The following is a 27,378-nucleotide window of genomic DNA, read 5'->3' on the forward strand; positions in this document are numbered from 1 at the left end:
TGCCAAACTCTTTTTTTCCTCTGGTGCTCTAAATTTATTCCTGCTCTCCTTTCCCCTCCCTCATGAATGCGTTTTACTTCTCTTTCCTGCTCCACTTCCCTTCCTTGTGCTTAGTGGGCCTAGTGCAATTCATCATTAATTCTGGTATATTCCTATTTTCAAGCCACCTGGAACAGAGCTATCCGGATCCTGCCTCTCTGCAGGCGGGTAGTGCCGCTTCTAGAGTCACCCAGGCATGGCAGCTTCCCTGTGTGGAGCTAAGCACACCAACATCCACATGCATTTGCATAGTTCAACTCAAAATCCTTCGATGTTGGCCAAGTACATTGAAACAATAGCAGCACTGTTATCAGATATCACTGTAGCTTCAGCCATACCTTCCCTCCCCTGCTCCACGAGTTCCTGATCTCCCCCCACTCTCCAATACATAACGTCTTCATCCCCTTACTTGGTTTGTTCATCTTCATCATTTTCGCACCAAACACCAACTCTTTTCTGGTGTTAGAAATGCACTGCCAAATACTGGGCATGAGTGGTACAAGGAACTAGAACTTGTTGGCGTTGATAGATCCCACACCATGATTTTTTATACTTTTTGTACTTCTATACATGATTTATACTTTTTGCCGGACTAGTGGAGAGTGCACAACTTGACAGGTGTAGCCAAACTCTGACAGTGCTGTCTGGAACAGACATCATCAGTGCCTTTTTGTGTGGGTAGGAAGCCATCCGAGAGGCTAGCTGGCATTGCTGTCCGGTACTGGTTCATGTCCTGCCATCCTCCTATTGCATTTAGACATAACCTGCTCCAACAGATTGAAATTCTAAAACCATATCACAAGAAGACAACAGAAATTCTCAGAGCTTAGTGACACTTGCTTAGTTCGGTAAAACAAAAGGTGAGAGTTCCCCTTGCAAGAGTGAAATCAAGGAAGGGAAAGAGCAGTTTAAGCCGAAATCCAACAAAAGCAAAATATGCAAACTGCCATGAATAGAGTCACAGTAGAAACTGGAGGAAGGTTCCAGTGGAAGTAAAGACTAACTTTGGAGATAGCTTTGATAGGCTTTCAAACTGATTAGATGATGTTAAGGATCCAGGACATAGAATCATCGAATGGTTTGGATTGGAAGGGACCTTTAAAGGTCATCTAGTCCAACCTCCCTGCCGTGGGCAGGGACATCTTCAACTAGATCAGGTTGCTCAGAGCCCCGTCCAACCTGACCTTGAGTGTTCCCAGGGATGGGGCATCTTCCACCTCTCTGGGCAACCTGTGCCGGTGTTTCACCACCCTCATCGTAAACAATTTCTTCCTTATATTTAGTCTATACATCTTCAGGGCTGCTTCTGCGTGTTCTTCTGATGGACCCACAGCATTTCATATGCAGTGAGCCAAAGATACAGAGAGGGAAAGAGATTGGACCGTGTCGCTCACTGACTGCCAGGAGGGTGAGGGACTCAGTTCTGCGCCTGCTCACTGAATATTTAGAATTTGTGCATTATGAGCTATAAAGGCAAACCAAGACTGTAAGTATTAGTCTCAGGTGAATCTTGAGTTGTCTCAGCGAAATTATCTCCCTTCCTTTGAATGTCATTGCTAAGAATGCTGTCTGTCTGGCTCAGGACATTTCCTGGCTTCAGGCTGCTGCTCTTTGTCCTGTTTAGCAGTCCTAAATCCTACAGGCTGAGAAGCAAATTCTCCAAGTCATGTCTGGCTTTGGATGTCCATGGAAGCGATGCTTTTACTGGCTACCTGGAGTCTTAAAATGAGCATGAAGCTGTCTGTGCTTATTGTTGACAGCTTTTAGGTGCACTCACCATTTGTTAGACTGATTTCCATGGTGCTCATTCAGAAGGTTCCATGCAGTTCTTCAGGCAAGATCTACGGTGGGATGAGAGTCGTGTAACCAGACTCCTGTGGCTAACACCAGCTACAAAATTTGGCAGTCGTATCGTGTGTAACCTCTAAGGTACATATTTGTGCAGAGCAATACTAAGCGTTTAGGTTTGCAATCTTTTCTCTTAAACGGGAATTTTGAAATGACAAGGATATTTATCAGCATTGATTCATGAAAACAGCAAACTTTTCTTCTTCTACATGGCAGTTGGGATCTAAAGGGTCTAGGCTGCATGAGAAAGATGATTCGATCCGGTCAAGGGATTTATAAACTCCTGAATTTAAACAAGATCGTATGTTAATCAAGATGGGTTTTCTACTGAGTTCAGCCTTGCTTCTTTCTGTCTACACAGTGCAGGTAGTCAGGGTCAGTATCACCTAATGTTAGCCATATGAAAGCTCAACAATAAATCTAGCCAGATATATAGGTTTATCTCCTGCAGTAAATGGAGAGGCACATCCCATATGTCCTGGAGGTGTTTCTCTGTGGTTTGAGTCAGCCTATGATTTTGGCACTGTTCATGGAGGGAAGTCTATGGAGTAATTCAGAACAGACACTCAGGATTTCAGCTATAGGTGGACCAAATTTGCTCATCCACAGACATAGAGATAAAATTTTCCGATGTATCTAAATCACTCGTGTGTTTAATATCATTGCAAGTTATATGCAAATATTGTCTTATACCTAAAGAACTTGGAGACAAATTCTTCTCTGGGTTTACAATCTTTTAAACCTGGGGTAACTTCAAGTTTATACCAGCATTAGCATTCAGAATCTGACCTAAAGTCATTAAACAAGCCCTTTTCTGCATAAGCAGAGACTTACCTGAGAAATCATGTATCATATTATGTTATTGTGGATGTTTTAAATCGTCATCCATCATGAAGATTGTCTTCTTTTTTTTATGTCTTCTATCATTTTAAACTTGCACATTCATACTCTTCTGTCAGATAGCTTTTTCATTTGAATTTAAAAGGTATCTTTTTCTCTGTGGTACATTTCAATTCAGCAAATATAAATCAAGAGCTTTATTGTTGTCTTTTGTCATTCTCCTTTGATATTGTGCCCAAAGTTATTTTAACTACTGTTTGATCCTATGTACATCTCAGCTGTTGTGAGCGCTTACACACAAAACATGGTTCACATCATTCCTGGCCTCTGACTCATGGCCTTTGGCAAATTCAGTATGATGGACAGCAAAGGTCTAATTCTGTCATCTCATTTTTTTTTCCTGATTCATCTGTAGAGACATTTGGAAATGACACCCTCTCTGCATACCTTCACTTTGAAAGACATTGACTGATCCTTCGTAGCATTATCTAACTTCGTTAGGACAGAAGCAATCAAGTCAAATTCATTGGATGTATGTCATTTACTGTTAATATCCAGGTCCTAATAGTTCAGACTGAAGCAATACCCAGCTATCACCGCTCCCCACCCCTTCCAGTTCTGGCACACACACAACTCTACACAACTGCACAGAGCAAAGCAAAGAGCTCCCCATGAAATACCATGAGAATGAGCCCCTGCAGATATTGAAGCAAGTGGTTAAATAGACTACTGCAGGTAGCTCCACTGATGCCACCTGCAAGCTTGCAGGGTCCTCACGTGGAGCCCTCCAAACACATTCGAGTCCCTGTTAGCTCAAGGTGAGTCAAGGAGCAGAGTATACATGTCCTGGGATAGTCAAATGAAATTTGTAAGTAGGACATGGGTAGGGACGCCGGGGAGCTGGTATTGTACTGCCTTTCTTTTTGGTTAGTTAAACATATGGATGAGACTCCTTCCACTGAATTGTGGGCACTTAATATTAAGCATCTAATCTAAACTCCTTGTCTAATTTTCCCTCCAGGACTTTCAGGACATGGGTTATCCCATGACATTTCTTAGGAAGGGATGAGATGACCTTTGGATGCCTGATATGGCCTCTACAGGGAACCTGATAGTCTACTTTAGACTAGACTCCTTCATTTCCATGGCAAAAGTTAAGTGAGATGTATCCCAACTTTTGCTCATGCTGAAGAGATCTATAATGAGTAGATGAAAACAAACAAAAATGCAGAATCGCATTTATTTCCCCCCCTCCAAAAACTATTCTCATTTATTTGAAAAACATCTTAATCTCTCTCTCTTGAGCCAGCATTCTTTTCCTCAATTTGTTTTCTTCTTTATTCTATATTGCTTTTGAAACTGGAACAAAAACTGAATAAAATGAGGAAAGGGATGAGCAGATGGCAGCAGATAAGCAGAAGACGTTATCACTACCATCGAGAACCCGAAAATGAACCAGACCCACTGTTTGTTTACTACAGTACTCATTTAAAAGGAAACAAGCAGTTGAGTGCATCTGTTATGGAGTTTGTTTACTGAGGGCCCTCGACCTGTTCAGGTGCTCAGTCCGAATGTGCCTTTGTATCACGAAGGCAGAATTGCCAGGAAACCTTCTCATTTATGTGGAATTGTGCCAATTATTTGCACAGACCACCTTGAAGTCACAGAAAAGGGGAGAAGTCAGCCAACGCTCCTGCTCCCTGTGCCCATCAGGGCAGCCTCCAGCCCTGTTTGATGTTCCTTTTTTCTCATTTGTCATGGACAACAGAAAGTCCAAGGCAGAAAACAGCAGTGGATGACCTCATTTCCACAGATTGATTTTACATTCGCATTTAGGAGTGCACCTTTCACCTTAGCCAGCTCCAGCAATGTGCACGGGTGTAAATAAAGAAACAGGTGGCTTTCTGGATATACAGCTTATTTAAAGCTTGATTTTGCTTTCGACCTTTGAGATTTGTGTTCACCTGGGGTGTCACAATGCATGTACCCCACTCCTCTGAAGGATTGGTGCTGAGAAGGTTTTGTGAGCAGTAGCTGAACCTCTCCACCACCCTACAGAGCACCCCGAGTCATGTATGTCCAGTGATAGCAGAGCACACTGTGTTGAGGTCCTTAGGTTGGAAGCCCACTGCCAACCCACGGCTTGTGGAGTTACTATGCCTCCACTTATCCTGAAGCGTGCATCTTTTTCTTGTAAATATTTCCTGATATACTATGATTGCAATATCAAAAGATCTAATGAGAAATTTGTCCTAGAGTTTGACAGCTCTGCTTTTAGTGTGAGAAAACAGAGTTTACAAAAGGTGCCTAATTAATGGGAACATGTGATGCTAAGAAGGGAGGAATTATCTGTATTTATTAAGGATCGAGATCTTCACACTTAGAAATGTAATGTGCAGGAAGGGGAAAGGAAGATAAGGGAAAATGGAGGATTTCCCAAAATCCAGGGTGCAGTAAGCTTCAGGGCACCGGAGATGTGGCAGTAATAACTGCAGACCAAGTGATGGGAAGAAGAACAAATGAAGAAGCTGAAGGCTGTGTCTGTTGTGTGACATGCTGATACCATGCCATTGTTTGTACTATGGCATGAGATTGTGAAATAGCATGAAATACTAAGCAGAAATTGTACTGAAAGAATGATCTTGTGAGATCATGACTGAGGCAGATAAAGCAGGTTTGGAAAATATCTTGTCATGACTTACCCCACAAGTTTCTCCCAGATCTAACCACTTCAGCATCCAGTTAAGTGCAAGCTGTAGCTGTCTGAAAGTCTCAGGTGTTTCCCAGTAACAGTAGGACAGATCAATAATAAAAATGGAACTAGAGACGTTCCAGTGGGCTCCGCAGCATCTCAAGAAGAGTAAATGATAAGAACTGCTATTGCTTTAATAGCTTCTGCTTGAAAAAAATTGATTTCTGACCATGGAATATGATGACAGAGAAGCAGGACAGATTGCTACTCAGAGCAGAGCTTCCCCTCTCCTTTAGAAGCTATTACAGTAAAGGGCAAGAGAAGCAAGAGGGAGACCAAAGCGAACACCCCTTAGCAATGACTGACCTTATATTTCTTTGTATGAATTCAGGCTCCCATTAAAAGCCAATAAGAGGTTTTCTTCCACTAAGATCAAAGAGCTAAAACCTCACCTATAACACAAACTTTCAGACACGTTTCTGAGTCTGAAGTATGTATTTGAAACAGATGAGAGGCAAAAAGAAATTAAGAAAAACCTTAAGAGCTAGACATAGGCAACAAATTGCTTGGAATACAGTTCTCTCTCTGCATTTATTCAGTTCACTTGTTCAGTGTTTAATTCCTACCCAGATCAAACACCTTTTATAAAGAAAATGTTCAGGTTTTATCTTGGTTCCACTAACTCCTCACCTCTCTTCTGGTATGTCATGAATAAATCATGTCATTCCTCTACCAGGCCCTTTACTGGTTGGTATAACCCAATCTGCAAAGTCATTTTGATTCATATCTCTTCCACATCATTCCCAAATACATTTATAAACCAGGAAATCGAATTAGAAGTTTTGCATGTGTTTGTTCCTGTTCCAGAAAGTCTATCCCAATTAATAAATTGTGTGTGCAGTGTTTTGCTGTAGAACAACGTCCCTCTATTTTTCCCAAGGACCAATGATGAAAACAAATATTCACTGCAGAGCAGAGTTAGACCCCTTGTATAGGGCTATGAGGATCCTGGAGGCAGAGGAAGAAGGCTTAGAGTCAGCCCTCTGGGTTGTTTGTGGGCAGTGGAGGGATCAAGATCAAGGCCAGAAGACCTCATGGAAGGTGCAGCTGAGCAGGTCCATCAGGTGATAGTGGGAGGTTCACGTCCAAAGGAGAATAGGGCCACCATCACTGGAACAATGTATGAGTAAAGGTATGGACAGACACTGTACAAGTAAAGTAGCTAGATTAATGCTCTTCCATCTAGAAAAATGTGGATTGAAAGGGTGTGAGTCAGAAGTAAATACAGTCATGAATGTTGTGGGGAAAGTAGCTGGGGAATGATTGTTTCATGGTGTGTGAGAGAAGAGGTACTAAATGAAATTGTCCATCAGCAGGTCTAAAACATACCTAAGAGAGGTATGTTTTCAGACAACATATAAGGAAATGGTAGGGGTGATAGACCTGGAAGGTACAAGTGAAAGCCAAAAGTATAAAGAGCTATCAGAATTATTAGAAAGGCATAAGAAAAATTCAGAGTATAGGAATAAGATAAATCCAGTGGTTAGGTGGGTGCAACACTAGCTCATATGCAACTTCATTTGAGGGAGCTGAGAAGATATTTCCACCATCACCAGGATATGCAAGATGCAAAGCCATAAAGTCATTTGGCCGTTTAACTTGCCCTGCTTCCTAGGAAGCTTCAACAGCTCTGCACCTAATTGGGGGGAAAAAAAAGCAGGGGTTAAAGACAAAAAAATCCTTCTTGTCTCTGGATCAGTATCAGTAACGTCAATTCATCGTTATTTGTAGATCCAACTAAAAAAGGTAAGAGTGGTGTGGGAGAGGAAAAGGAGAGGAGAATGCCTTTATCCTCAGAAGAATTTGAATTAAAACAATGAGTAAAGTCTGAATATCCAAAACCTGAAGTAAACCCAGGAATACTTGGACATTTCCATCATGAGTTTACAGGTGTTGGTTTTTTTTTTTTATTTTATTGGGTTTTTTTAATGCTAAAAAGAAACATGTACGGGTTTTTAACCAAAACTTGTCTCAGAATTTAGCGAGTCCTGCTTGTTTTCGTTCAGGGGGATTTCCTTCCCTGTCTTTGCTACCCAGAGCAGAGAGTTTCTGAATCACCCTGCAAGCGAGAAAAAGCCGCTTAGGATAGGTGTGAGCCATGGACGAGATTTTGTACAACTACACGAGCTAATTGGAAGGAAAGATAGGAGCATTCGGCTAATTGCTTACAACCATCAATTCCATTTTCATAATAGGCATGCCATCAAACCATGCAGATTAGGAAATTAGAGAGGGCTTTGTGAACTCTAAAGAAGCATTTGCTTAAATCAGGAGCAGCTGCTGGGCCAGATGGCGAAGACCTGTCCTACAGCAGACACGATAGTAGCAAGATGCAAAAGTGTACGAAGGAAGTGCAATCTCTCCTCGTGCTTCATGTACATGATCATTAATTGCCGTGGCACGCTGCAAGCAGGTTTTCAAGGAATGCAGACAGAGGTAGCACATGAGGAAGAGCCATGCTTTATTATACATACATATATTATATAGACAGCGGTTAACATTGATTTAGATGGCCCATCCTGTCTGCTTAACTTTGCAGTCGGGTAGGGTTTAGCGTACTGCAGACCGGCTGGCGTTGATCTTGAGAGAGACCCTGCCGATCTCACTGGGGCTTGACCTGAAGCCACTAACACGTTTGCACCTCTGCGGTCAATACATCTGCAAAGAGGCAGAGCTCATATCTCGGGCTGGACCAAAAAATGTGGGGATTTGATTAAACAATTATGGCCTGTCATGCTACGCGTGAGCCTTTAAGGCACCGTTGCAGTAAAACTTACCGAAAACTGGTTATTCAGGCCTGCAGCTTCACCCCTTGCCTTTCAGTAGTGTTTTATCCTTGACTGTCATAAACACTGATATAAATGAGCCAAAGGTCTAGCCTCACATTTGCACTTGTAATTCCCGTCTGTAAGCAGTGGCTTTTATACCACAGCATACTTTCGGAAAGGTGACTGGTTAGTTTCCCATCCTGGTTCTCCAGCAGTAGCTATAGTTCCTTTAGCTTGTATAAGGATTACCTCTGCACGTTATGTTTGTCAGGTCTAGAGAACTAACTTTTTTTTTCCCCCTTTCGTTTCTGCACTGTTATTTTGCTCCCTTTGTACATTCATCCCCTCCTACCTGGCAGGGAGCTTTATGAAAAGATCATCACCTTGTTCCCTTTAAAACCTCATCTTTAAACTCCTTTGTCCTGATATCTGCAAAGAGAGAAGACAGCAGTGAAAGACCTGGGGGGCTGAGATCCCTCTAATTGTCTCCCTGTGGTGCTTTGCTCAGGACTCAGATACACAATCGAGTTACTGCGTCTTAGCAATTATCGTGCGTCTGCCGAGCCAGGGTAGCTCCCGACATGCAAGATTTACACTTTTGGCAGCCATGAGAGATTTCACTTAATTTACACTACAATGAAAACAGTTTAGCCTAGTTGCCATACCTCCACTTTGCCACACGCAGAGTCGCTGTGGATGAGCTGGAGAGCAGTTTATCACCGCAGCATCAGTAGCAGCCTCATGGGAGCATGTGCCCGGTGCTTCTGCAGCAACTGTGCACCCCTGAAATGGGAACTAGGGATTTTGTCCTGTGCTCGTGACAGTACCCAGAAGAGGACTTCTCTTACACGCAAGGCTGCCATTCACAAGTGCAATTCTGAAGTAATGAGACTCTCTTGCACAATATAATTGCCTTTGCATTTTCTAACCACGGCCAAACTGAAACACAGGAGGCTCCATCTGAACATAAGGAAACGCTTTTTTACTGTGAGGTTGACCAAGCACTGGAGCAGGTTGCCCAGAGAGCTTGTGGAATCTCTATCCTTGGAGGTTTCCAAGGATATCCGAAAGCCATCTGGACATGCTCCTGAGCAACCAGCTCTAGGTGGCCCAGCTTGAGTAGGGGGTTTGGACCAGATGACCTCCAGAGGTCCCTTCAAACCTCAACCATTCTGTGATTCTGTGAAAACAGGAAGCTGAGTTCTGGTAAGACGTTTTTATGAGGTTATTGTTATTGTAGATGAGAGTTATTTGTGGCTTTTTCAAATGAAACTTTTTTTTTTTTTAAATGGAAAACCTCATCTCATCAAAATGGATGTGGCTTTTAGGAGTAGATGCACCGGTTTGACAGTTGTAACATTTCTGATCAAAATGAAATGCAAACCCCACAAAAGGCAGATTATTTCATGACTGGGATAGGGAAAAAGCTGTTAACCAATACCACCCTACCGAGGGGACTCTGTCCACACCAGGGACTCGAACCTCCTTTTTCCACAACGTAGAGGAGAGCCTGGAGCACAAACCTACTGGCAGTGGGATGTTTTCCAGCTCTCACTGTGAATCTCCTCCACTGTGCACTGCTAATTATGTGTTACTGAGTTGTAAACCCCTGGTTTTCTTTCCCATTAATTCTCCAGGAATACAGTTTGAAAAGATTCAGCTTCAGTCTGATAGGAAATGGGAAAGTTTCGGAAACCTTGTGAACTTTCAAAGGCTGGAGATACCATTTCCAAGTCCAGGAGCTTTGTCTTTTCTGATACTGCCACTCATGTTATGCGGCTTCAGTGTACTTCATTAGTGCATCATTCTGGGGAGAATTTGTGTTACACAAAGTAGTGAGAAACACAAGTTAATGGGAAACAGTTCTGGAAAACAGAATATAAAACTTCTGGTGCTTTGAACACTTTGCCTTCCCATTGACAGAAGATCGGACTTTATTACCAAAGTCCTACTATTGGTGGGGAAACTGAGACCCAGGGAGAACACAAGAACTGGCTGCAGACCTCACTGGAGGTCTGTGGCAGAGCTGGGATTTGACCTTGTAACATAAAAATCTCAGTTTAATACTTCAGTCTAAAGTTTGCTGCCTGTAAACCTCAGAGTAAGAAGTAAGCTTGTGAGGCACTTTTCCAAATTTTAAGTTCGTTTTCAGTATAGAAAGTAATCTGGTAAGTAATACTAATTAAAAATGTTGTTTGCTCTGAGGGGAGACATGATCCATCACTTGAGCCAAAACTGTGGTGTGGTAAAATCTGTATTTTCTAACCTTATACTTTTTGCATCTCCCAGACATCTAGTATGGAACATGAGAGTTATTAGAAAGGTTTGTTATATCACACCATGCGTGTGAATTTGTGCATCAAAAAGTGACACGAGCAGCAAAGAGTGGTAGAAAAACTTCTCTGGGAAGTGAGTTTCCCTAAAATCAGGGACATTTTTATTATTATTTTTTAATCCCAGTGATGCTGTATCATTGTGCTTCCCTCTACCTTAGTTTCCACCTCTGCTAAAGCATTAAGACAACTTTTGAAAGTATTCTTGAGAGCAGTGAGAAGAATTACAAAAAGAATCAAACAATTGTGAGGAAGTGCACTTAAAAAAAATAGGAGAAATATGAGAAAATTAAGCTGAAAGAAGCACCCCTTAGTTCACTGAGAATAAGAAGCAAAAAATCAAAATCACTGTGAAAGCTAAAGGCTTCCCCAAACAGAGAGGAGTTTTGAGCAGGAAATAGGAAGCAGAAAAGTTCAGATAATGGGATCCATTGTAATGAAGAAGAAATAACAGAAATTACATAACACTTAAAAAAAAAAAAAGTACTGAACAGTCGTGTCCTTGATTTGTTTGCACAAGATCTCTTATGATCCCGATATGAACGCTGGTAAAAAGAAATGCAAACAATGACTATGCAGAAAAAGCCTGGGGAACAGCAACCCACCAAACTGTGCTAAAGTTAACTTCTTTTGGAGCAGCTGTTAAATTGAACAAAGGCACCAGAGCCTTCGTGGAGCTTAGATCTGTTATAAAGACAAATTACAGAGGCAAGTTTTAGTGTCAAAATCCACCTGTCACAGGGATTCAAGAAGTGAATTAAGCCAGGGGATAGGCTGCTGCTGATTTCAGTGCAAGACAAGTCTATGGTTAGGAAGATGTTCAGGTGACTCAATTGTCAGAAATTCCTGGCGGTGATGCTTGAATATTTTCATGACTCATAGCTGCATAATTGATTTGCCTCTGTTTGCAGAAGTTTTGTTATTCCTGTGTGCAAAGAACCCCATTGTTGGAAATGTTTGCAAAGCTTTTGAGTTTCACTGATGTAATTCTTCATCTAAGAAGCAAGTTTTGACTGTTGTTTGTTCATTCTGGTTTATTGTACCAGCTTTCCAGTTGGGGATGGCAGGCAGTTTTGTGTGATAAATGACACCAAAGGAATGCCACAGTGATGTGATTCGCATGAGATGGACAGGGTAGGGACCGGTGGTCAGAGTGGGTGCTGGAGGAATTTGCAATGTACTGTTGGATGTATTGCTGCGTTGTTATTTCTGTCTGACAAACATCTATCTTGGCCTTTTAGACTACAAACCTTTTAGGGTAAGGCCTATCCTGGTCAGATTGTTAGTCTCTTCTTCTTTTGCTTGATTAATATCTGTACAACCCCTAGCCGATGCGGGCGTGAGGTCCAGTTGGGACTGGAAGAAGAGTTGTCTTACAAAATGAGACATGCTTTGCACTGGACACCCCCCTTACCAATCCCGGAGGGACCGGGAGGTGCAGAGTACCAGAGAGGCATGCGAACTTCACAGTTTTGTCAGTTTTGGCTGAAGGAGAGAGGCGTCCTTATGTTAAGTAAAGCTCCTTTTAGCCGGTTGGAGGCCCTAGGCACTCAACTTGCTTAAGAGTCCAGGAAATCTTCCTGCCTTTGAGTATACATGTTAAAACAGGCAATACAGGTTGGCAGCATCTGGTTTTTCTCCCCTCGTAGCCAAATTTTGAAGTGTTTGGTTCTCAAACAAGAGCGCAGTAGATTTTCCAGGCATCACGTTTCATCAGTGCTCATCTTGTAGACAAGGTCTGGGTTTTGAGGACTGCATTCAGTTCCCAGACCTCCGACCTCACCTGCATAATGTGAAATGAGCACTTTATCTATCCCTGTCTTGGCTTCTCACAAGCGAAGTGAAAGACGTAGATCACTGCTCTCTTTAGATGAAAAATTTTCCAGGAACAAAGGCAATATGACAATAACGCTCTCAAACAGTGGTGCAGGGCCAACAACCAAAGACCCGGGTACAACTGGCATTATGGTACCACTAGAAGAGATGTTTTGTGGGCACCTCAGTATTAAAATGTACTTGTTTTTGAGGTCTGAACTTTACGACCCAACGGGTCCCTCCCATTTATGTGTTCTGTGTAATATGAACACTTCGTAACAGAGAAAAAGTATGAGAATTTTATTCTAAGTGTTACAAAAAATGTGCTCTGGCATTTGAATCAACAAAAGGAGACATTTGTTTAACAGCAAGCTGAACGTTTCTTTTTAAATCATCCTTTTCTCTTTTCTTCCAGGGAACGTGACCAGGAATTGTACAAGCCAGGGCTGGACGGATGTGTACCCTGCGCCGTATGCCGTAGCTTGTGGATATGATTCCAACAGCACTCCAGGGGAAGAGGTTTGTAAACCTGGATGGGTAGACATCAAGATCTGCCAGGGTTTGATATCAGAATCACGTGATCTTCCCATGCCCAATTTTTTCCATTCCCACTCTGATTCCTCAAGAAAGAAGGATCCTCTTGAGGATTCCTGGAGCAGAGAACAAATGTCTGGTCAAAGAGAAGATCCTCCCTTTGATTTTCAGAGGGATGGCAGGAAATCAGAACTTGAGAAGATCAGACCAGTGTCTCTGTGATGCCCACACATAACTTCAGGAACTTGGTTTTCCATGTTCAACTTTGAAACAAACTCTCCACATTTATATTGATCCTTAAGTAGATATGGTGATTCCAGTGTTTCTAGGCCAACATAAGCATCAAAAGATCAAAAGGGATAAAAGGATATAACTCACTTGCCACCAGTGCTGCACTAAACCAGCTAAAGATCTAGAAAACTGTAGGGAACACACAAATTTTCGTGCAATGTTACTGAATTTTGCTCTCTGGGATACTGCCTGTATGTAAATTAGTAATCAATGACCAAGGTATAGTTAGCTTTATAGAGTATTGTCATTACACAGGAAGGAGTTTGTTACTGGTTTGCTGCATGCTGAGACATGAAGGGTAAAGTCTAAAGAGGATAACAAATGTTGTTAGAAGCAAGATTCACTTCATCTAACTAAGAGTTCAACATCTAATCTAAACTAGTCACCTATAGCTGTCCCATAGTCAACAAGAAAAAGCTTATGCTAGGAAAGAATTATATTTCACTGCAACCATACATTTATATTAAACCTATTCCGATGCTTTTCTTCTGTGGTATGACATATGTCAGTGTTTGTGAATGTTGGACATAGGATGCATATGGTGAGAGGTCTTTATGTATGGTCACACATTACCAAGGCACTCAAAGAGTTAATGGAGAATCTGAATAGAACTGAGCCAGCCTTAATAGTGAAAGAACACAGAAAATATCAAAGGGAAAGTTGCACAAAGAATTTCAGGGCTTTACTGAAGAAAGCCTTAGTCTTCCTTCGAGGTCAGCCACCGCTTCACGTCCTCAAGTGTCCCATTTCTCAGACTGAGCTGTGTGGCACCAGTTGCACATTGCGAAAGCCTTTGTTACGGGTCTCTGCTCTGGGAAGGTCCTCCATCAAGAGCTCTGGTTTATGTTCCAGCTGCAAAGGGGATTTGGGAATTCCTGGGACATGCTTTGGCGACCCAATGGATTGCAGCGTTGCCAGAGTGCCGCGTTACCAAGAGAACACGTATTGTGTTCTTTTAATTCTTTCTTAATTATTTTCTCTCAATTTCCGCGGTTTTGTCACGCTGTTTAAGTCTAATTTGTGTGAAAGGTGGCTGAGGGGGGTGAACATGCAGTACTAGCCTGTGAAGAAGAATAGATTTTTGTTGTTGTTGAATTGGCTGTCAATTTGGGGAGGAAGAAGTAAAGGGAGTAGAAAAAAAGAACAGCAGGCTGTATGGGACATGAGGTCCAGAACAGACTGATAGCCTTCCGTGCTTAAAACACTTCATGAACTTTTGACACCTACTGTTCTCAAGTCAGAAACAACAAGAAAAATATGAAAAATAAATAAGGGCTGTGTGTAAGATTTTGGTTGTGCATTCTGGCTGTCCCTAAGAAGCAGATGATGTAGGCACCAAAGTAGTGCGCTTATGATCTTTGCAGCGATAATGATTCCTTCTCCAACCTGACCTTTATAAACCGTGTATTAGCAAATGGGGGGGTTGTTTTGCTGTCCCGTTGTCAGACGTGATGCACAACTTCTCCCTTGTGTGCCTCCATCTGGTCAGAGGGGCCACCCCAGGTGTCCCCATAGGCTTTGTCTGAAGATGGTGAAGAAAATAGACACCTCCAGAGCTCAAGTTTGGGTGCAGGGCTACTGAAAGACTTGATACCAGTATTTTTGTTCTTTTTCTCTTACGAATGTAAATGTTTCACATTCTAATCTCAGTTACCAAGGGAAAAATGTAGAAGTTACTGAACAGAAACCAAGGAAGCTAATTCTCAGTTAATCTCGGTTTAGCATCTACCTTAACTAATTGCTTTTATCATGTTCCTGTGAAATTAAGCAGAGGCTTTTAGAAGTCGGAGAGAGAATGATGAAATTGCCCGATTTCATTCTAGAAATTCTGATTCTAAATCAGTCTAGGTCTACAGCTAGAACCCAGGCATCCTGGCATGCATTTCCTTCACTGCTGTAAATCCCTCTTTTTTCTAATAAGAATATTTTAGTAAGCTGAGCTCTGAGTGAAATTCCAATTCCATTTATGATCTTGGTTCAAATTCTCTGCTTTGATATCTGTAAAATAGGAAGTGATTGTCATTAGCAAGTGCAAATGAAGAGTGAGAAGTCATTATGTGCTGTTTCCAGAAGAGAGATGACCCCACATGCTACATTAAAGCTGAATGCAGAGCCATCTCTCTGTACACAAGAAGGATTGGTCATCATAAAATATAAGGGCAGGGAATTGCTTGTTGCATAAGACCTTTCTGTGCATAACTTGCTCCTGTGAATAACCCCTGTGAATAACTGTGCAGAAGCAAAAGGCCTATACCTGTATTCACACTGGAGAGTTTCCATCACCACTCCACTCCTGACATCTCCTATGATATCTCTTAATTTCCTTTCCCCCATTTCTGTGCTCTCCTAAATATAGTGTGGAACCACCTCTTCCTCAGATTCAGTTCCCTACCACAAGCTCCCTCCTTCTGGCCAGGTCTTTCCTGGAACATTTCTGTTCTGGTGCCATCAAGAAGGAAACTAGATAATGAGAGAAAGACGAAATCAGCGTGAAGGAAGTTGACTGCTTTTACTGGAGAAGTCTCAGTTGCCTTTGGGAGCCCAAGCTCAAACAAGACTGGAAACAAGACTATATTTTGTTAGCTTTGGGTGGGATCTGCAAGGCAGTGGGGTAGAAAGGTGGAACCTCTGCTGTTCCTTGCTGCAGTGCAAGTCCCTCCATGCAGTGCAGATGAGCAAGGCTTAGGTATGACCATACCATACTGTGTGACTCCATCACCATAGCAGCCTCCTGGCATCATATGGTAGATAAATCAGCCTGAAACCCTTGCTATGAATTATGTATTCAGAGTTACTGACCCGAAACTCTTAGTGATGTGGATTCATTGAATGGGGCTGTAAAGCCACCGTGCTCTTAGCCATCACTGAGATCTGCGGTCTAAGAAGCAATACAGATATGACCAGTGTAACCTTTGCACTCCCTGAAAGCTCTGTCTTGTTTTAACACCTCTCCAAGCTGGGTTGTGCAAATGCTAGAGGATTACTACTCATCTCTGCCGCACTGGTTCTGTAAAGTACCTAGTGCTTGTCAAGGCCTGTGAAAATAGCGTATAAAAATGTCAACCTTCACGGTTATTAAAGAGTGTTTTCCCAAACAAGGTTGAGTTTAGATTTTCTGTCTAAACTGCTCTTTGCAGTTTTGGTTGTTTGGGTTTTTTATAGAAAACGGTGACAAGGAAGGCAGAGGAGGGTCAATCGAGGGCTGGAAAAATAAGATTTTCCACAAACTGAGTTAGATTCTCATAAAAACTTGGATTTTTCATTGATAAAATAAATGTCCAAGTACCAACAGATCTTTTGTCCTTTTTTTAAGCTTAAAATCAAAATATATTGGTTTAGAGTGTTGCTGGAGAGCCTTAGGAGAGCTGGAGTTTTGTTGCCTTACTTCCCCATTTTATTTAGACCAGGATTCCTTGTTGGATTTAAGTCCTGTCATGCCCCATGCTCAGAGATTCCCTCTGTGTGCTGTCAAAGAGAAAAGCCATGAACTAATTTCCAAATCAACATATATTTCTGAATTAACATATCTGTGATTTCAATAAGAACATTTTAAGTTTTTACTTGCTGAAACACAATGTCTAGCTTCCACAAAAGCAAACCAATTTCCAGACCAGTTCTATCCTCAAATTTCCTTAATAAGATGAAGCTCATCATACCACCTCAGAGCCGATGCGTCAGTACGCTGTTTAACTGAACATTAGTCATTCCTGTTCCACAAGATTATAACCATGTAGCTGTCTCTGCAAGTGTCAAATCAGACTCCTTCCTGAACTTTTCCCTTGTGTAACTGTAACCTGGTTTTGGAGTGATCCAAGCTCTACTGCAACCGGACACGTTCTTCTTATTCACACTGGTGGTATTTGAGTCATGTTCTCTGCTGGACGTGATTTTAAAGGGTGAAGGAGTTGAAGATTTTTTAAGAGAATGGAGTAGGATGATTTCCTTGTCTCACCAAGAAAGTCAGTAAAAAGTGTATTTAGGAATGCATGTTGGCAGCTCTTTGAAAGACCTGTTTTGTTCTTTCCTTCACATTAGCAAACGGCGTTCTATGGCACAGTCAAGACCGGCTACACCATTGGACATACCTTATCGCTCATTGCTCTCACAGCTGCTATGATCATTTTATGTCTTTTCAGGTAAGACCATGAGCAAAAAAGGCATAGGTAAGGGAATGACTCAAAGGACATAGTGGCTGTTTAAGTTATAGGTTATGAGTGTTACAGATGGATGCAAAAGACTTCTGTCATTTCTCAGTTGGACAGGGGAGGAAAGTTCCTCCATCTTCCGGTACCACTGTTTTCTGATATGTGTGAGAGTTATAACTCCAATCCAATTATTTAGGTGGGATTCATCTCACTAAATGTAGATTGTTACGTGATGGATCTCTGTATTAGAGGCCATTATCCCATAATCTTGTTATAGTCCACAGAGACCTCGTTAGTATGTTATATATGGATACTATAGAATGATGCATTTCTACTAAAGCAGGTATTCAAAAGGATACAGGTGAATCACACCCCAAAACTACCTCCTGAAGTCTATTTCAGAAGCGCTTCCTGCTGTAGCTCTATGGCAAGACGTAGACACCCAGAGCCGTTTTAGACATGCTGGAGCCTCTGAGATGTGCAGAAGGGTAGCAGATATGATGCAGGACCTTTAGGAGACTCAGGCCCTTATGGATTGATGGGCAGATACTCAACAGCATATAAAATGGCATTAGATGCCTAGATTGGAGCAAACGAATTAATCCTCAGTCTCTATTGTTTATAATAGATTCAGGCATCTAAATTTGGGTGCCTCCGATGAAGAAATCTGCATATAAGGTAATCTATTATAATGTTGTTTATGTATAGGGAGAACAGCAAAAAGCAGACCTCCGTGAGATGGAAGAACCTTCTAGATGTGATTCCGTCTCCTCATGCCACTCTCCAGTGGCTTCCCTGAAATGCGTTACATGGTTGTCCAATTTATGACAGTCTGGTCCAGACATCACCCCCAAGGAAAGCTGTAGGAAACAGCACACGTTCTAGGGTACACTCACACATATACCAAGACTGGCCTCACCCTTCAAGATCTCAGCACACGCGCTCCCTCCACTCCTTTTACAAAGGAAGAGTGAATCAGACACACACGCAAATTCTCTCATCTCAACAAGGTAGAAGGTGCCAGCCAAGCTGGTGAAACTGTCAGGGTTCACGCTCTTCATTTGTGGGAAACAGCGTAATTTGACTTGCCTTCGCCTGCAAGTACAGAGGACTCAGCTCAGTCACATTATTTTGCCATCATCAGAGATTAAGAGCATAAACTCTGCCAATGCACAGTGACTCATTAAGAGGTGGTAATTTGATCATGTTGCTGAGTGAGGTCTGTTGTGGTTCTGATGACTGTACAAAGTACCCATTTCCAGATATTAGACCTTTCCCTTTAGCTGATGTAAAGTCTCACTTGAAAAAAAGACCTACTTTGTCAGAATTCGTCTTCAAAATATTAGTGGGCAAGGGACAGAAAAACCCTGGTGTTCTCAATATCATTAATAACTAGTCATTTTTAAGTGAAAATATAGTTTGTATTGCTGCAGAAAGCCTGTAATACGTGTTAATTTTGGCAGCAGCTGCTAAGAATTTATTTCTCTTCCTGAAGAAACATTTCACTTTGGAAAGAATTATTGCAGTACAAACATTCTGTAGAAAACAGACCTTTATCATGAGCACAGTTTGCTCAGTCAAAAACATTTCTTTTCCAGTGGAGAGCAGAGTGATGGACCTGTTTTCTGTCATTCTGTATTTTTTTTCTGAGAATTGAAAAGCAGCAACACTGCTGCAGATGTATGGATTGCCACATGTTTTGTGGATTTAAAAAGGCTTAAGTGGATTTGCAGTGATTTGCATCAGAACATAGTCTGTCTCAGGGTTTCTAATGTTTAGTTGTAAGTCTATGTCTTAGCAGAGGAAACATGTAAATAGATAAATAATGCTTTTGAGAAGCCTTGCTCTTCAGAAATGTTGTTTCATCTCTTCCCAACAGAAAACTACACTGTACTCGAAATTATATTCATATGCACCTCTTCATGTCCTTCATAATGAGAGCCATCGCAGTCTTCATAAAAGATGTGATCCTATTTGAAAGCGGAGAATCTGAACACTGCTTTGTGAGTTCAGTAAGTAACCATGCACATTGAAGTTTCCACCTTATTCTGTTGCCCCTCTTAAACAATGCACCGAAAATTACCTTGCAAATGCATGTGAGACGGTACTTTGGGAAGATTTCAATTTTTTTTCTCGTTTGAAAGAAACAAAAACATGATTGCTGCAGTTTAATTCATATGGAAAAGGCATAAAACAAATTAGCAGAGTCAAAAGGTTATAGGCATCTGGTCCCTTCTGAGGGGGGACCCACAACTGGGACTTTACAAGATTTTGGGGCTCCTGTCAGTCCTGTGTCCATCTCCCAGTCCCATGCTAATTTCTTGGATAGCCTGGTCAAAGGAGACTTGCAGTCCTGTGTTTAGGGACTCAATAAAACCTTTCCCTTCAGTGAGGGCGGGAGTCAGATTCAGATTCATATAACTAACTTTAAGTATCTATGGGGTAAGCGCCTACACATGAGCTACGTGTGTAAAGTGCAACCATAATCAGTTGAGCTCTAATTAATGTAATCACTGGAGTCTGGAGAGCTGTTCACCTGGCTTTGAAGAAGGCACCTGCATTTGGATGGCTCTCTGGGCTCCACTGATTGCAGTGACCAGATCTCTGCAGGAGTTTAGGCAGTAAATCTATGTGTAGAAAACATTGTCTATTTTTCATCTGGATCTGTTACCCACGCTAGCTGTCCGCAACTGTGAAATTTCCCCACTGGGATGATAAATGAGGGGAATAAAGGAGTTGGGATTTTTTTTTTCGCTTTCAAGCTCAATGTTATCAGCTGGAGCAAACATTAAGGAGGGAGAAGAGCTGTTTATCTAAAGGCCGTATTGACGTAAGAGGACACTAGTCATGAATAAATTTAGGCAGGAAATTGAAATCACCAAAATAAAGAGATGTGATCAGAAGTCATCCGAAAAAAAAAAAAAGGAACCCTCCATAATAAATTCATAACATTAGATGAGCTGCTTGCTGATAAAAGCAGGGGACTGGGCACAGCAGTCCAGCAGATCCCTTCTGGACCTGGTTTTTTATGTCATACAGCACCAGAAAAAGATTCTCTTCTCTCTTCCATCCACCCAGTTTCTTCCTCGCCTTCTGGCTTTTCTGTACCCTTACCCCGAGTTCTATCCCTGCTGTTATAGTGACCTTTCTGCTTGAGCACCTCTCCGTTGATATCAAAAAGCAGCCTGCTCCCAGCTTTTCCCCAAGGACTGTCTGCAGCACGACGCGTTCCCGTTGCAGTGGCCCTCTGGTTTTTTTCCCCCTCTGTGGTTCACTGGAATCTATTTAGCAATGGAGTTTTATTGTGAAGGTCCGTGAATGGTTAGAATGACATATAAACTGGAATAAACAATTGCCCGGTGTCTGCTGCCACAGATAACTGCCAATGCTAATTGGCAGAGGAGCCAAGAACCCAATGAGCCATGGAGTTTGAACTAACCCCTCACCCCTACGGGCATTTGCACTGGGTCGTGAATGAGGCACAACTGCAGAAAGCTGTGTGAGAAGTGTTTGCTTCAACCATCCATCCAGAAACCCTTCTGTGCATAAATACAGGACTTTGTCCTGCAGAATCCGCGGCTCCTGGAAGCCAGTGTGCTTTCAGGCAGACCCGTGGCTACCACCATTGTGTGTGTTTCTCCCCATCAGAGGATTTTCATGTTAAATGCCAGCTCAGGGTGAATGGCTGGATGAAACACAAGGGTTATAAAAATATGTGGAACAAATCTGTCTCCGCCGCACTAGGCTGAGCATACCCCTTGCAAAATCTGCACCCGTCTGGACCCAACATTTTGGACAACCCTTTAGGTCATAGGGGAATGCAGTCAAAATGCCTCTCCTAATATTAAGCTGTTTGCAGAAATAGTTATAAAATCCATTGTGTTTATGTGGGTTTGGTTGGGTTAGGTTGGCTTGAGTTAGGTTAAGTAATTGATCTGTTTGTGCTTGAACTTGCAGGATAAAGTTTTGACTTGGGAGACCTGGGTACTAGTTCATATACCCAGGGTCTAACACACAATTTACTGAAGGTTTTGTGTGTAGGGCCTTGAGCTCATTCAGTCTGAGGAGAGATTTGAACAAACAGTTCAATTTACTGAATGCTCTCACCACTATGCTGTTTTAGAAGAGGGCAAAACCTAAGCAATAACAGTGTTTTATTAGAAGAGAAAGTATTTCACTTAGTTCCTTTAAGGAAAAAAGGATAAAGGCACCCCCCTTCCGGAACAGACTCAGGGCTTTAAAATCCAAATGAACAGAGACCTCTCCCAGCATTTCTGATGAAGGGATGAAATTCCTGAATTTGGCATTACCTGTTGCAGTAAGAAGACTTAAAATTATGTTTTATGCACCAGCCACACAAAAATATTTTAAGCTCTCCACCAACAAATGTGTCAATGCTCCAATCAAGTAGGAACTCCACTACATGTAGGTGTATAAGTAATTGAAAAAAACTTGTTTATAGGCTTTGCTGCAATAGCATTTTTACTTCATTTTATCTAGTGTGGGAAACCTCAGTTACGGTGTTAACTCTATGCCATTTTAAACTCAAATAGTTTTGGATTACCATTGAGTTCAACATGAACACCCTGAAAAATTAAGTTCGTTGGGTATTTCTATGGGCCACAGAGCCTGAGAATGTGGCAGTAAGCATTTCAGGGCCAATGCAGCCAAAATACATGTGATGAGCATCACCGAGCCAGAACGTGCGCCATGCACTGGGTGATGTTTACAGAGTGATATGTGGCACCCATAGCCTCCTTGAATTCCTTGGTCCTTCGTTCTTGATAAACCCACTCCTGGGGGAAAGAAAAATCTTGCTGCTTGGGTGAAAAATTCAGCCTGTTTTCATGGGGCAGAAACCCTAAGTTGGCAAACAAGGCTTGTTTTCATAACTAAATGTAGCAAGCTTACATGATCATTGATCCCAGGACCTGCGCAAGGTGGCCCAGGCCCTTTGTCCCACACCAAGGAAACTCAACAGCAGTAGCTTTACAAATGTGCCCAAATCAATTAGGCTTGTTTTTAGGCACAATGGGGATCCCTTGGCTCATGTAGAAGCACGTAGACTGACCTTCAGAGAAGGCTGGCTCTCCAAAAGCCCACTGTGGGATTTCCCAGTGGGAAACAAAACACTGCAGGGACCTTGAATTTTCTAGAGGGGTCTGATGGCCACCTATACACACAGCATATTGCCCAAGGTACCAACAGTCATTAGTAGACCAAAACCACTTTCTCTGTCTCTGTCATAAAGTATGTCTGTAATTATGTGTAACTGAATCATCCTGTTGGCTTAAATTGCTTAAAAATAGGTATATAGTCAAGTGTGTTAGTCAATCTGGGCTTTAAGCACTCAGATGTAGAGATGATCAGGCTAGGAAGGGGCTGGGAAATCACCCACTCCAACTTCTTCGATAACTTCGATTCATTTTGATTCGTTCAGAATACATTCTGTCTCAGTAATTGGTCATTTCTGATGGAAAACTCGCCGCACAGTTGGACTCGATGATCTTAGAGGTCTTTTCCAACCTTAATGATTCTATGATTTGTTGCATCCGATTACTCATACTGCATGAAAAATTGCACCACTTTCCAGCCTGTATTTGCCTGCATTCTTCTGGGTTTTTTTTCACTGCCAGACTCAAGAGGCCTCCTTACAAGTTTTAGTTTTTCACATTAGTTTTCTTGGGCCTAGTGACCTTTCGTCTTGCCATTCCCACGCTTTGTCTTCCCCTTTCTTTCTCTCCCTGGAGAACACCCTGTGAAACACAATAGCCAAAACAGCAAACTTGGTAGAAGGATTGAACTGAACGCTTCAATTGTCGTTTCATTCGATTTTTTTGTGGTTTTATGGATAGGTTTTGATACAGTTTCATTACTGTAATATCTGGATAACATAATGATGAACCACTTACATTTCCAGCCTAGCTGAACACAAAGAGCCAACAGTTTGATATAAACAAAGATCAGGTTCTACAGATTGAATTCGGGCTGACATTTTCTGAGCTCTGCAAATTTGCCTTTGCTGAGGATTCAGCCGAGGGAGAGTAGATCATTTATCTTTTGCCTTTTGCATTCCAGTAAGACAATTAAATTCCAACAAAAAATTCTTCTTTGCAAAGGAGGGTGGGACTTTTAGGAATTGTGAACATATACACATATCTCATATTTTCAGTGTGAAAAATTGGGCTTTTTCACATAAGCTTCCTCAGGCCAAACTGATAACAGCTACAGGCCCTAAATGAACTTTATATTTGGAAGTTGAAGACAGACACATTTTCTTTTCCAGCGCACCCCCATCTGAGGCTGCTCAGGTCCATATTCTGTGCCTCATGTGGGACTGCCCTGATATGCAGGCTATTGGAGAGATGGAAGAGTATAAGCCTTTTTATGCACTTGTGTAAAAATGAAATGAATATTAGAAACTCAGCCCTTTCATTGGGTTGCGTCCTCTAGGAAAGACATCTACTCCCACCTACACAGAGGAGGGTGAGAAAACTGGATGGGTTGAGATAAAGACAGTTTAATAGATGAAGCAAAAGCCGCGCACGCAAGCAAAGCAAAACAAGGAATGCATTCACTCCTTCCCACCGGCAGGCAGGTGTTCAGCCATCTCCAGGAAAGCAGGGCTCCATCACGCGTAACGGTGACTTGGGAAGACAAACGCCATCACTCCAAACGTCACCCCCTTCCTTCTTCTTTGCCCAGCCATATATGCTGATCATGACGTCATATGGTATGGAATACCCCATTGGCCACGTTCCCTCCCAGTCCCCCATGCACCCGGCAGGGCACAGGAAGCTGAAAAGTCCTTGACTAGTATAAATGTTACTTAGCAACAACTAAAATATCAGCGTCTTATCAACATTATTCTCATACTACATCCAAAACACAGCACTATACCAGTTAATAGGAAGAAAATCAACTCCATCCCAGCTGAAACCAGGACAGCACCCCATCCACTGAGTTCAGTGGGACCATCCAGGTGCAAAGGTGTTGCCTGAAATAAGGAAGCGCTTTACAGTCTTGCCATGGAAATGAGGCCCAACGTGAAATGAGGTCCACCTTGTTTCGCTCGGCTGTGTAGAGTGAAGGAGACCCTCACTTTTCCCCGCTAATAGGTAGCAGCTGCATTTGGTTTTCATCCCAAGGAGCAGCACAAGGAGCAAAGGAAAAATCACTGCTCATGCAAAGTAGAAGTTTCTCACTGTGCTCTTCCACTCATGTCTGACCTGAACCACCTCACCCTGTCCACAAATTCCTGTGAAACCCAGCCAAATGGTTCCTGCTGGCTTCAGAACATGGGTGTTGCAATGGACTGGCTTCAGTTCTTCTTTCTGAGCTTTTTGACAGTGTTTGGTTTCTACTTAGGATTCTGCTGAAGATCTTTATGATGTTGCTGTCACAACACAAACCTAACACATCCACCTCCTCAGTCTACATTTTTACCATCAGGTTAGATAAAGAGATTTGCATCTGCCAGACAACTTCTGTGGAATATTAACCTCGTATCTGCTGATATACCCATATCTCCTGATATCTCCATATCTGCTGATCACTGCTACAATCTAAGTTTTACACCAAAACAAATGACAGAGGGGAAAGAAAACAAAAACAACCTAGAGAAAGCTCCTGTAAATGAGACAAAGAAGTAAAGGAAAACAGGGGAAAACAATGGAGGCATTGTCTGTTTGCCAATTCTCTTGCAAGTCTTGCACCAGCACTTTAAATTTCACTTCACCAAAGGTATTAAGACATTTCTAGAAAAGACCATAAAATGGAGATGAGGTGGGGAGAGAAGAGACAAAGAGACTACAGCTACATTCCTTAATTAGCAGAGGCCCTAATGGTGAAAATATTACCCAGAAGTAAAAAATAAAAATAAAAAATGCCTCAAATATGCTTTCAAAAATCAGTGCCAGAGTTAAATTAAGAATTTAGCAACAAGTTCAGTGAATGAAGGATGTGTGAAGTAATGAGAAGCTATAATTAAGAGGTTTGGGATGTTAAGTGCACATGGCCAGTAGCAACCATAAGCATGGGAGATGGACTAACCATCCACCTAGACTGTTCTAATGTTCTTGTTTGGATTTTGAAATTGTCCAGAGATACCCCATCCAGGAGCGTGTTATCATCTCTGCTAAAACAGAAGAGGTCTCTACCTGCCTAAGCCCTCACTGATATTTATGAAGTAGGCCTAAGTCCTCTCATACATGCCACAAGGAGAGGGCCTGAACATAGGTCATTGCTATGGAGCTGATGGCAAGCAGTAACTTCTTTCTGTATTGGTGAGACAGCGATTTACGGCTGCCACACTTGAAGCCTTGGTTGCTGAGCCATACCCTTCACAGCGACTCAACCACAGGGCTGGCAGTAGCAAATAAAGTGTAAAAGAGATTGGGAAGAAGGGTTGTGCTGTTGGGAGCTGAAGCTTTGCTAAAAGAATGCGGCAGAAGAAGGAAACATGGGCTTCAGGTCTGACTTTGGGAAGAAAAGAACGTGCAGTGATGGAGAGTGAAGGGAACCTTGAGTGTCAGAGAAACTAAAGGTGAAGCCATCATTTTGAGACAGGGAGGCAATGAATGTCAGTGGGGGATGAAGCTAGGCACTTGGCGTGGGGCGCTGGAGGCATGCCAGGCTAGCAAGGGAGGAAGGTCCATGCCACGGGATTGGGATTCTGCTTTAGAGAGATGGGGTTTGCAGTAGAAGGTGGGAGGAACGGTGAGAAGAGGCTGGATTTCAGCTATAAGTTGCCCAGCATGGGCATCCCTACACCGAAGAGAAACAGGATATTCACCAACTAGTCCCACAACAGAGTCGATGGGAAGCGACAGAGGGAGAGCTTGATGGGAGCTCTGGCTGGGCTCCCTCCCTGACAGTTGGCCACAGGCCAGGCCCACAAAGAATGGATGAAGCAATCCATTCCCCCAAGGAGAAAGTATCAGATTCTGGGTTCTGCTCCTTGGACTGTTCATATCAGGCAGCCATTGAGAGGGTGTGGACCATGGAGACCAAGCTCTAACATGGTTTTACACAGTTTTGCTTGGATGAGTTATCCCCTTGCCTTCTCCTTTGCTCCTGGAAATAACCCAGGAGTGAAGGCAGAAAGTTAGACTGTGGAAGAGCTCTGGATCACTTTGCCTAAGTGACCCTATCGTGCCTGACACAGCAATGCCCCAATCATGGGCTGACACCTTAAAGCAACGCAGTATGGTCAATAATGAGAGAAAATGTGACAAGTGCAGAGAAGGGCATTACTAAAACTCTCATCACCTTCTCCCTTTAGTTGCTGCCTTGTGGTTGACTTGCCTTATTACTGAAGATGTGTTCAGAAGCGCGTTACTCTGTGATTGATGAGCACGAAATAGGGACAGTTACCCCATTTACTGAGATAATTCTATTTTTACGTCTAAACTCAACTCTGAATCATCTGACGCAGAGGCTAGACCAGCTAGAGCTAATCACCATCTTAGAAATACTCACAAGACTGCCCCCAAAAATCAAACAAGTATTCCTAAGAGACAAAATAGAAAGGCCGAGTCCCTCAAAGACTGACATAACCCCTGTTAAAATCAGCGGAAGAGAAATGCTTAAATAGCCTTGAGGGTCACAGTCATGGGGCTTAAACTTGCTTCTTATGTGAGGAAAAGCAGACCTAAGAGCTTCCTACTGAATTCAACAGATAGCCTGCGTGGGAGGTGGGCAAGGCATAAAGTGCAGTCATGTGGACCACGTTTTTTGTTGGTGTAAACTGATACAGCTCCATTTATTTTAATAGAGTTTGCAAGGTTTATGCAAGTGCAGGATCTGACCCTGCCATGCTTTGCTGGGTTGCAAGCACATAAAATAGAGGTTGTCTCATGTAACTTCCGTATTAGCAGAGACAGACTTTTAAATGCCTTGCCATTTTCAACTGGCTTTCAGCTGGCATTAAAGAGGTGAAAGCACAAAGAAAGGCCGAGGTTATCTCTTGGGACTTGGGGGTCCATATGGGTTGAGCTATTGCTAGAGAAATG

The 27,378-nt window shown here is 42.4% G+C and overlaps 1 protein-coding gene and 1 long non-coding RNA gene across 2 annotated transcripts in view; one reads left to right on the top strand and one right to left on the bottom strand.

The window, feature by feature from the left end:
- LOC142079674 (vasoactive intestinal polypeptide receptor) overlaps positions 1-27,378 on the top strand; it is a 118,770-nt gene that overhangs the window by 58,763 nt on the left and 32,629 nt on the right. The window contains exons 4-6 of the mRNA XM_075144291.1: positions 12,811-12,914; positions 17,256-17,356; positions 19,245-19,377. Of these exons, the coding sequence (XP_075000392.1) occupies positions 12,811-12,914; positions 17,256-17,356; positions 19,245-19,377 (338 nt within the window). The remainder of the gene's footprint in view (positions 1-12,810; positions 12,915-17,255; positions 17,357-19,244; positions 19,378-27,378) is intronic.
- Positions 1-27,378, bottom strand: part of LOC142079675 (uncharacterized) — an 88,796-nt gene that overhangs the window by 2,664 nt on the left and 58,754 nt on the right. The window lies entirely within an intron of this gene.

Source organism: Calonectris borealis, chromosome 2, assembly GCF_964195595.1.
Source record: "Calonectris borealis chromosome 2, bCalBor7.hap1.2, whole genome shotgun sequence".
In the NCBI taxonomy this organism is placed as follows: Eukaryota; Metazoa; Chordata; class Aves; order Procellariiformes; family Procellariidae; genus Calonectris; species Calonectris borealis.